The sequence below is a fragment of the Mastomys coucha genome, unplaced genomic scaffold (genome assembly GCF_008632895.1).
Source record: "Mastomys coucha isolate ucsf_1 unplaced genomic scaffold, UCSF_Mcou_1 pScaffold23, whole genome shotgun sequence".
NCBI classification, from domain to species: domain Eukaryota; kingdom Metazoa; phylum Chordata; class Mammalia; order Rodentia; family Muridae; genus Mastomys; species Mastomys coucha.
In genome coordinates, this window is record NW_022196906.1 from 112,498,468 (window position 1) to 112,509,268 (window position 10,801).

A 10,801-nucleotide genomic window follows, 5' to 3' on the forward strand; every position below is an offset into this window, starting at 1 on the left:
GAGAGAGAGAGAGAGAGAGAGAGAGAGGAGAGAGGGAGGGAGAGAGAGAGAAAGAGAAGGAGAGGGAGAGAGAACAGAAATACTTTTGGAAGGAGATATAGCCCGAGGGGCTGGAGACTTGGTTCAGTGATTGACAACACTTGTTGCTGTTACGGAGAACCAGAGTAAGGTTGCCAGCACCCACAGGGTGGCTCACAACCATCTGTAACTCCAGTTCCAGGGTGTGGGCAGCAGGCATGCATGAAATGTACATATATACATGCAGGCAAAATTCAGTGCTAAGGGCTCTGAAAAAAAAATCCCCAATAAAAGGATTTATTTAATGTTTCCTTGTTTATTCCCCCAAACTAAGCCCGTGTTTATTCATACAGATTCCGTAAGTCTAAATCCTACGTGCAATCAGTTTGGGGAGATTATCTCCAGTGCTGAATCCACCCATTTGTCTTAGGTTGTGCCATCCATTAAAGCTTAACTCCCGGGACTGAAGGAGTTAATTTAAAGAGAACGCTTGTCTATCCACCAAGGGCTGAATCCCTTAGTTTTAACTGGAGAGACTTCTGGGCCTTTTTGTGCCTGGTTTCTACAAACTGTGTGGTTCAGGAGCTGTGGAGATCTTTCCTGCCCCAGGATTGAGGGATGCCTTCATAGCAAGTCGCTGAGAGTTCTGCTCACACCTGCGTTACCATTAATCCGTGTGTGTACATCTGTGGGAGACAACAGGAAGACTCTGATGAATGCCTCTATTCAGAGCTTTCACCCTGACTAGGATTTTTTTTTTAATTCCATAGGTTTATATATTTAGAGCTGACCGAAGATCAGGGACCCTAATAAAGATCTTTCAGGCATCGGGAAAAAAGGTGAGTTCTTGATGTGGTTCATGTGGGGTCAATTCCCCTTGAGGTCATGCAGAACCTAGGGTCTCTGCTCGCCTGAGGAGATGTAGCAGATGAGTTTCTACATGGCTAAGCTACAGGTGTGCTTTAAAAGGTGTCTCGGTCCAGGCGCTGGCATGCAAATGAGGCATGCTGTCTCATTGTCCGTCCCTTCACCTTTGCCTCCCTTGACTGTCTCATGCCTGTCAAGGGCAGGCACAGAAGCGATTGCTTTCAAGGGGCACAGGCAGACAGATGTTTGTCATTGCTCCTGTCTCGTCTGCCTGATGCTGTCTTCTCACATCACTGTCATACCAGGGGGACAGCTGTCTCATAAAGAAAATTCAAATAAAACTCACCTTAGTTCTATGTACAGAGATGTTCAACTTACAACCCAAGGGGACAGCTGTCACATAAAGAAAATTCAAATAAGACTCACTTTAGTTCTATATACAGGGATGTTCAACTTACAACCACAGGCTAGCTATGAATACGGTACAGCACAAATGACAAAGTTCCTTAAAACACTATGAGGTGTGTTTTACATTTTATTTGTTTGTTTGCTTTCTTGTTTGATTTTGTAACTCTATCCCATCAGCCTCAGATATAAATTTCTTGGGTAACGACTTTGTCTTCTTAGAACATTGAGTATAAAATACCCACAAAGCCATCTCCGAAGGCTGCATTGGAGAAGGGTTATCTACCTGGGACACCCTACCATTCCCATCTCCCTCCCTGCTTCCTGCAAGTTTCAGTTGTAACCCATGAGATTAAGTCAGTAGATCGGTTCTGTGATTCATCCACTTCCTTTTCCTGGGCTTCCTGCCTGTGCTTTTGTAGCTGAGATCAGCAGGAAGGTGTGGCTGAGCTTAGGGGCTCAGTGGGATGAGGCTGAGGCCAGGAGGATTGTGGGATTGGGTGGAGGTTGTTGGAGGTTTTAGTTGGCTCTGTGGCAAAGCTTAGGATGCATGTGGCAAAGCTTAGGATGCATGAAATGCGGGAGGGAGATGCCAGGAGGCTTGTCCACAGTGTCCCCGAGAGGAGAGGAAACAGTGATTGTTCCTTCCTGGCCCACTTCCCCTGGCTCCTGCTTCATTCCTGCTTGGAGTTGTTCTTGCTACACAGCAGCCTGGAAACATTTCATGGTGTCCCAACAGTGCACGGTATTCAGGTTCCGAAAACCTCACATATAGTTGTTATTCTTTCTTGTGGTTGCAATTTTAGCAGCTTTAATATGCATACTCAGTATATAGTGGCAGTAACCTTTGCATGAAAAAAAACGTACCCACAAACTTGAAATGTACCCACAAACTCAGCTTTGCATTTAGCTCTAGGAAGTGTGTTATTTTAACATTTCCCAAACTCCAAAATATTAGCATCAGAAAGTAACCATGAAAAATTTGCAAAATAAATTTTCTAAGCAGCCCTAAAGTTGGAAAATAGATAGCTACATACTATTTGTGATACATAAAAAAGATCCCTCCAAACCCAAGTAGGGGTGACTATCCTATAATAAGTGGCTGGTGGAGTCCACTGTGGATAATGTGCCTACACTCGACCGTGTGAGCATTCTTTCTGAGTGGCTGTGGAACAGGAACCGGCCTCCATGCTGGATGCTGAGTGTCCTATTATCGATCTGGTTAGGTCTGGAGCGTGGCCAGTTGTGCCTCAGTAAGTCAGCTTGGGGCATTGGTGTGAAAGTGGATGCTGGAGCCTTTGAGAACGCTTGCCTCAGCTGCCTGGGTAGCCAATGCATTGGGCCCTAGGGAAGACACATGTCTGTTGGAATGGCCTCATTATGATAGCATGAGTCCATGCAGAGAGTGATGGGCCAAGGTACTTTACCCCAGCTCCACAGCCATCTTCCTAAGTCTCCCCTCCCCTCCTTACTTCCACTCTCCCTCCATCCCTTCTGTGTGTGTGTGTGTGTGTGTGCACGCGCGCGGTCATGTGGATGTGCACATGTGCATGCATGCTAGTGTACATGTATGTATATGCATGCATATGTCTTCCTCAGTCACTCTCTTCCTTATTTTTGAGAGTGTCCCACAGTTGGGCTGGCTGGCCTCTGAGCTCCAGAGGTCAACCTGTCTCTGCTTCCTCAACACCAGGATTATAGATGCTCGGATTCAGATCTTCATGCTTGCACAGCAGAGCTCAGATCTTCATGTTTGCACAGCAGGCACGTTACCACCTGGGTGGTCTCCTGGGCCCCATCCTTTCCCTTTCTATAGGGTTCTTCTCTCAGGGCCTTCACCCTACTCTGCAGTTACCCTACATCATAAGCTTTTCCACTCTTCAGACTCCTTCTGCTTATTGCTACACGAGATTCTCAGCTCTCTGGCTCCCCATTATCTCCTAGGAAGAGGACACAACCCCCTGGGCCTTCAAAGCATGCCTCTAGCTTTGCTGTTTTGTTCAGGGCTACATAGACAACAGGAGGTTCCAACACAGAAAGCCACCCGTACTTCTGCTTTTGTTTGGCTCCACTTCAGTTCAAATCGTCTGGTGTCCTGGCTCCCTTTCAGGAAGAAAGAAAACTAACAACAACAACAACAAAACACCAGAAAAGAGGTCTATTTATTGAGTTAACACCTTACAAACAATAAACACAAGAGCCTTACTAAGTCTGTGGTTCAGATGTGGACACAATCAAACCCCGAGCCGCTGATGTCCAGTTGAGGAACTCTGGCTCCAGAACGTGTCTTTGACACGCTGAAGTGTTATCGGCTTACATCAGTGGGTAAAACTGTCTGCATTTTAAAAACTGAAGGATTTTTGATTGAACATCCATGAGGACACCAAGCTAAATAGCCCAGTGGGATTAAACTAATCATCTCCTGGGCCCAGCCCAAGAGAACAGCTGTTGGATCTGCTCTTGCCGGAGTTTCTAAGCAGCTTTCCTAAGTCCTCCAGGGCCAGTGTTAACAGCAGGGAGTAGGTTTCCTCTCTTGCCTCTCTCAAACTCCCTGAGCTCAGCTGCCAACAAGTCTCACAAGCAAGAGAACATTCCAGGTTTTTTTATTTGAAATCATTATTTAAAAACAATAGTACATTCTCTTTTCTTTTTGTTAGAAGAGGTTTCAAGCCTGCAGCCCTTCAGGTGGGCATGGCTTGCATGCTTCTGTTTGGCATGCACAGGATTCTTTTATACATGTATCACGGAACTGTATATTAGCTTAGGATCTCTCATTTGCTGGGCAAGGCTTTCATACCACTTTGCTATATTCTTAGCTGTTTTGTAACCATTACTTAAAAAATTATTTTTATAATTTTACACTAAGTGTACATGCATGTGGTTATGTGCACGTGAGTACCGGTACACTTGTGAGCCGGTGATGTCATATCCTGAAGGTAGAGGGGCTTGCAAGCTGTGTAGTGTGGGTGCAGGAACAGAACTCAGAATCTCTGCAAGAGTCGGATATGCTCTTAACCACCGAGCCATCTCTCCAGCCACTGTTTTACTTTCCAGGGAGGGTCTTGCTAAGTCCTTGTACTTCCGGTTCTCCTACCTCAACCTTCTCAGTCTCTGGGATCACAGCCCTAGACCATCAATCCCATAGCAGTTACACTAAAAAGAATGAACCCATTCTCAGCATGTGGAACTGTCAACATTTAGATCTTCTCTTGGGAAGGGAAAAGCGGATGTGCTGGGAGCCGGCTCTCCTGGTGATGATAGTGAGCCACAGCTGGGTGGGGCTGCTCCCTCAGCCGGCCCGTGGGCTCCAGGTTGCTATGGTCTCCAGCACTCGGGTCATGAGTTAGATGCATGATTTACACTCAGACACTGCTTAGCTCGTGTAAGTACACTTGAGCTGCTAGTTCTTTTTATTCGTCATCCAGACAAAAGCCTGGATCTTTGGTCTTTGTGTTTGAGACTTTGGATATAAAACAACAGATACTGGGGCCAGGGAGCTGGCTCGATTGGTGGAATCTTGCTGCACACGAATGCGGAGGAAAGTGCGATCCTTGGATCTCACAGAATGCATGTGGTAAAGCCAAGAGTGATGTTATGCTCCTGTAACCTCAGTGCTGGGGAGGTGGAGATGGGTATATGTACAAACATGTATGAACCGGCACACACATGTGCACACACATGTACACATGTACAATCAAATAAAGTAGCAGGTACTGATTACACTCTGATTCAAGAAGATCCAGTACAAACGGGCCCTGTGTCCCTATCTGTCAAATAGCCTTGAGTTACATGTTCTTCTCTCATGTCGGCTTGTGCCCCATCTCTTACTCCGTGGAAGGTCGGAGAGGCTGTGTGCCCCATGCCATATTTCCTGACTGTGTTATGAGATTTCATGTTCCCACTTGCTTTGCCTTGTCAAATGCCTGGTTCTGGAGTACATACACAAACATGGTGTTTCACTTTCTGGGAACAAACCTATTTACCCACTCTCTTACAAGGCTCTAGGAAAGGGGCGGCTCTGGTCTCCCATTGAGGGGGAGGTCCTCAGGAGCTGGGTATGTGCTCCTGTCTCAGCTGACACAGCTTCTGAGGGGCCGTGGACATGTGCTTCCTAAGCTGGGGACACATGCTCCCTAAGTTAGGGGGCTGACGAAGCCAGGGCCTTGGTGCGTAAGGACAGACCCTGAACATGTTGTCATGACGACTTGGTTACAGATGGGCTCCTACTTCGGCTCCTCCTTGTGTGCAGTCGACCTGAACATGGACGGCCTCTCTGACCTGCTCGTGGGAGCCCCCATGTTTTCTGAGATCAGAGATGAGGGGCAGGTCACTGTCTACCTCAACCAAGGACATGTGAGTATAAAATGAGCAATGAGGAGGTAGGACTTGGGGAGTGACATCAGTGCAGTCATGTGACACAAACCCACTGGACCCCACGGGAGGGAAAGCATGCATTGGGCCATGTTACCCAGAGGTGCAGTCATGTGACACAAACCCACCGGACCCCACGGGAGGGAAAGCATGCATTGGGCCATGTTACCCAGAGGAGACGAAGATCTGATCCTGCATGGGAAAGCTTAATGACCCATTAGTGGACAATTATATACAGTGTGACACTTCACAGTGTGGGACCCAGGGAGAGTCTTCATGACTATTGGATGCTGTTTTGGATTTTCCTGCTTTCTCTAAGTGAAGTCACTATGATAGACACGTGGTTGTAAGGGTCTCCATTTTTCAGATGAAATAAACCAAGGCTCAGAAAGGTTAGTTCACTTGTCTCTAAGCTTACAGCTAAAAAGTAATGAGCCTGGGATCTGAGCCTGGGCAAGCTGTCTTCGCCTTCTCTAGGCTGCACCACCTCTCTGAGAGTTCCTATGCCTCTTTCTGGAGAAGAGAGAGGAGCGGGGATATTTTTGAGGAATCCTGAGGAAGCAGTAGGAATTGAGTGGAAAAGTGAAGTGGACTGGGCCTGAGCTTCCAACAGGAAGAGGCGCATGTGGGTTGAGCGTCGAGGTAGTAGGTCCTTTCTTTACCTAGTTCAACAAGGAGTTCATGCTGGCCACTAGCTGATAAACTGGCCAAGGGCTTTAAGTGTAACATCCCTTATTCTGTAGAACCATAAAGCAGGGAGAGAGATGTGAAGATATCTCTCTCCCCTCTGCAGCTGGTGGGAGGAGGATGGATGGGGTCTTGAGAGGGAGAGCAGAATAGCAACCAGAAGTGGCAGGGGACCCATGAGAAAGCAGAATCCAAGTGTGCAAGCACGCATACCCCACCCCCATCTACCACCTTACTGCTACATAGCTACTCTATGCACCAGGGTCTTGTTTCTAGTGACCCATAGTCCACACGGTGAGTAATTACATGGCACTATGGGAGAGTGAAGATGTAAGTAGGCCTGAGCTCAAATCTAAACCTTGCCAAATCTTTTATGCAAAGGATGAGGAAGTAGCTTGAAATTGATCCTCTATTTCCTCTCTACAAAGTAACGAGTGCCCTGTGGTCTAAACAGGATGGCTGTACCGTATATGGGTAGATATATGTACAAGAACTTGGGATTTCCCCCACCACACTAACAGGAAGAGTTACAGAGCTGGCCATCTGTGTCCAAGGGTTCTTGGATTTAACCAACCACAGATTGAACACACGGGGACAACAGTCCATTGTGTCCTACTAAGCATGCTAAGATTTTCCTTGTGGTTGCTCCCTGAATGATGTAGTGTAAAGCCTATTTGCATATGTTTGCATTGTATCAGACATTGTAAGTAATCTAGACATGGTTTGAGGACAGAGGAGGGCATTCATAGGTTCTATGCAAATGCCACACTGTTTTATATAAGAAATTTGGACACCTAAAGTTTTAGTATGCTAGGGGGCCTGACACCAGTACTCCCAGACACCACGGGACAACCATTTTTGTGTTTTGAGGTGGGGGTCTCACTGATTCAATAAATCAAATCATCACATCCTTATGTTTTTTTTTCAAGCTGTGAATTCTGTTTATAGTAGTAAAAATGTAGTCATAACAAAAGACAGACCAGGGTGCAGTGGACTGTGGGTAGATGGTAGGACCAAAGTGCCTCCACACCAGCGTTTAAATTAAGCCCAAAGATGCCAGGTGCTTTAATGTCCTGGTATTTCTGTGTCAGTTATTCACGGGGACCATGGGCATTCTCGAATGGGTTCTGCTGTTGCTTACACCCTTGGCCCCTCTCAGTGTTTGCCCAGGAATCTCAAGCCTGAGCCACATGTGGTATACCCTTCACCCTAGAGGTACTGGGTTTAGAAACAGGACCCTCTGACAAGGTTACTAATGCCTGCCCTGTGCAAAGCAACCTCAGGGACTTTTAGGAACAGGAACAAGAGAGGAGAAAATAGACAAAATTGTACTCCTTTGGCTACCAGAATCTACAATTTCTACCCCTCAACTCTCTACCAAAAGCTGAGTCAGAAATTGGAGAGAGGAAATAGATTTCCTCAAGGCCAGCCCTGAGGAAAAGACAGGAGACTTCTTAATCTCAAATCGACAACCTGGGGTTGGAGGCTCAAGGCTGCAGACATCAGATACCGGTTTCAGCAAGGCACTGGACAGGACACTGATGCGCTGCAGAGGCCTCTCCTCTCAGAGCCTGTCTCCTTGCTTACTGAACTTGACCTGGGACCTTGGTCCTGGACCATCACATGCACCTTCTTTTAGACAAACACAGTCAGTTCACCCGCTCTGAGGAGGGGAGACCTTCAGAGACTCCTCCTCTTTATGATTTAGAAAAACCACAGGAAAAGGGAAGGTGGCTTAAAAGGTCAGGTAGGGAATGATGGAAGGGAGCGAAGGTCACAGTTTCTTGCTCTGCTGCACCTTAAAACAGTGTCGGATCAGATGTTGTGGCTCATGCCTTTAATCCTAGCATTCAGTAGGCAGAGGCGGGAGGATCTCTGAGTTTGAGGCCTGCCTGATCTACACAAAGACTAGCCAGAGCTACACCGTGAGACCTTGCCTCAGAGAAGACAAAAATCAATTTGGGGGGAAGAGTTAGACTATGAAGAGAGCTGAGAAGAAAGACACTGTGGGGATGGGGAGAGGATAGGCTTGCCTGCCTGAATTTGGCCAGGAGGTTCAGTCATTGGTCCACCTGCTATTACCTTTCCTCTATACTGTATCTCTGGCCATTCCAGATGCTCATTGAATAGGTGCAAGGCCTTATTTTGCTGTGAGGAGAAATATTCAGGTTACTGTGGTCCTGCCCAGCTGTTTCCTGTGCATAGTTGGGCCCTAAGAGGGTGATGTTCTGAGCTCTGAGTTTTTATTGTGGTTTTTTTTGTCCCCCTCGTCCTTCCCCCACTCCATCCTGTTTCCCAGGGAGCCCTTGAGGAGCAGTTGACCTTGACCGGAGATGCTGCCTACAACGCGCACTTTGGGGAGAGCATCGCCAGCCTGGGTGACATTGATGATGACGGGTTCCCTGGTGAGTAGGACCTCTCTCAGGGTGTGGGGTCCCTCCAGGTGCAGCAGCTTCTCATGCCCTGACTTTGTCCCTTGTTTGTGACTGGCTCCTGGATTTTCTGTTCTACACCTGAAGGCACATCAACTCCCATGGGGAGAATGGGCAACTCTTAGAGACGGACTGGCCACCAGAACGCTCTAGGTAACTCTTAGAGACAGACTGGCCACCAGAACGCTCTGAGTAACTCTTAGAGATGGACTGGCCACCAGAACGCTCTAGGTAACTCTTAGAGACGGACTGGCCACCAGAACGCTCTAGGAAACTCTTAGAGACAGACTGGCCACCAGAACGCTCTGAGTAACTCTTAGAGACAGACTGGCCACCAGAACGCTCTGAGTAACTCTTAGAGACAGACTGGCCACCAGAACGCCCCTTTGGTAGAATCCATTATCATCAGCTCCACCCTCTGTGCTATGTGCTTGCAATGGCCACTGGGACTGGTCCAGGGGCTTCTTCCCATCATTCACTCTGCATCTGGGACGCTCTATCATGTTTTTGGGGAAGGGAATACAGAGAGTATTAGATATTTTGTTCCCTGATAATGTCAGCCCAGTTGAGTACAGCGTGTGTCAGAAGAATGGGTGGCATATGTGACTAATGTCCGTTTCTTCTTGGACTATGGTCTCCTCCACAGCTCTTGGCTTCTCTCTCTGGTCTCTTTGGTTCCTCTTTCCTTCTCCATGTGTAGAGTATACAGACATTAGGCGCTGCTTCTGCAGGGCGGGGATATGGCTTGCTTAGACCAGATGCCCTTCAGTCCACCACACCGTTGGCCACAGATGGCTTCATTCAGAGAGAGGGCTATCACCTCCGGGTCATGGGAATGCACAGCTCCCACTCTTGGTGTCGTAGGAGCAGATATGTGACTTATTAGAAGCCAAGGGCAGAGAGGAAGGAAGATTCTGGGCACTAACGTCTGTCTGTAGAACTGTGACAGACAAAGGTTAGGACGGCTCCTCTTCACTTGTGTGTCTTTTATGGATTGCTTCAGTGTCCTTCTCTCAGAGGATGAGGAGAGACACTTTTCCTGGGAGTAAACTCTCCCCAGCCTTTGTAAATGTCCACCTTTTAAAGGTGAGGAGACCATTTGCCCGATTTAATGTTTGAATAATGACTAGTGGAGAAGTTGTGAAGAGATAGAATTCAGACATGATGACTGGAATTGAGGAAGCTGCACTGGCATCGCCCACATGGCATCTCTAACAGCTGTCTTCCCTTCAGATGTGGCTGTTGGTGCGCCTGAGGAGGAGGACTTTGCTGGCGCAGTCTATATCTACCATGGTGATGCCAGTGGGATTGTCCCCCAGTACTCAATGGTGAGTGGTGGGAGGGGTCGTGATGACTCTGTGTGTATGTGGTGTGTGTGAGTGTGTGGAGAGTGTGTGTGTATGTGTGTGCACACATGTGTGATGTATGGGTGCACATGTATGTGCAAATGAGTGTATGTGCATGTGTGCTCACATGTATGTGTGTATGAGCATGTGTGAGTGTGTATATGTGTGTGCACACATGTGCACACATGCACGTGTGTGTGTGTGTGTGTGTGTGTGTGTGAGGAGAGAGGGAGAGAGAGAGAGAGAGATGCTTCACTATGCACCATGCTGTGGGAATGTGGATTTGGGCTTTCCTTTCATATTTTTCACTAGTGAAAGGGACACAGAGTTCATTGATACTGTTTATTAAATCCAGAAAAATAGTTATAGACTCCCCAATTTGCTCAATTTGAGAATACACCTTGAATACATAAAAATATCTGAATTGCTTTTTTCAAATATTTTGTTATTTTTAATTGTGTGTGTATATATATATGGGTGTATATGCAAATGAGTGCAATGCCTTCAGAAGTCAGAAGAGGGTGCTGGATTCTCTAGAACTGGAGTTAGCCATGAAGATGTAGTAAGAAGATGTAGGTGCTGGGAGCCAGACCTTGGTCCTCTGCAATGCTGATCTCTCTCCAGCTCCAACAGAATTAGAGCTTTTTATGTTCACATTTCTCTCTCTCTCTCTCT

The 10,801-nt window shown here is 47.2% G+C and overlaps 1 protein-coding gene across 2 annotated transcripts in view; it reads left to right on the plus strand.

The window, feature by feature from the left end:
* Window positions 1–10,801, plus strand: part of Itga9 (integrin subunit alpha 9) — a 312,929-nt gene that overhangs the window by 60,313 nt on the left and 241,815 nt on the right. The window contains exons 8-11 of one of the 2 annotated variants that reach the window (XM_031345861.1): window positions 789–857; window positions 5,506–5,643; window positions 8,648–8,753; window positions 10,014–10,108. In XM_031345861.1, coding sequence (XP_031201721.1) covers window positions 789–857; window positions 5,506–5,643; window positions 8,648–8,753; window positions 10,014–10,108 — 408 coding nt within the window. Of the gene's footprint in view, window positions 1–788; window positions 858–5,505; window positions 5,644–8,647; window positions 8,754–9,756; window positions 9,867–10,013; window positions 10,109–10,801 lie in introns of those variants that run through there. The other variant, XM_031345862.1, reaches the window with a different exon arrangement.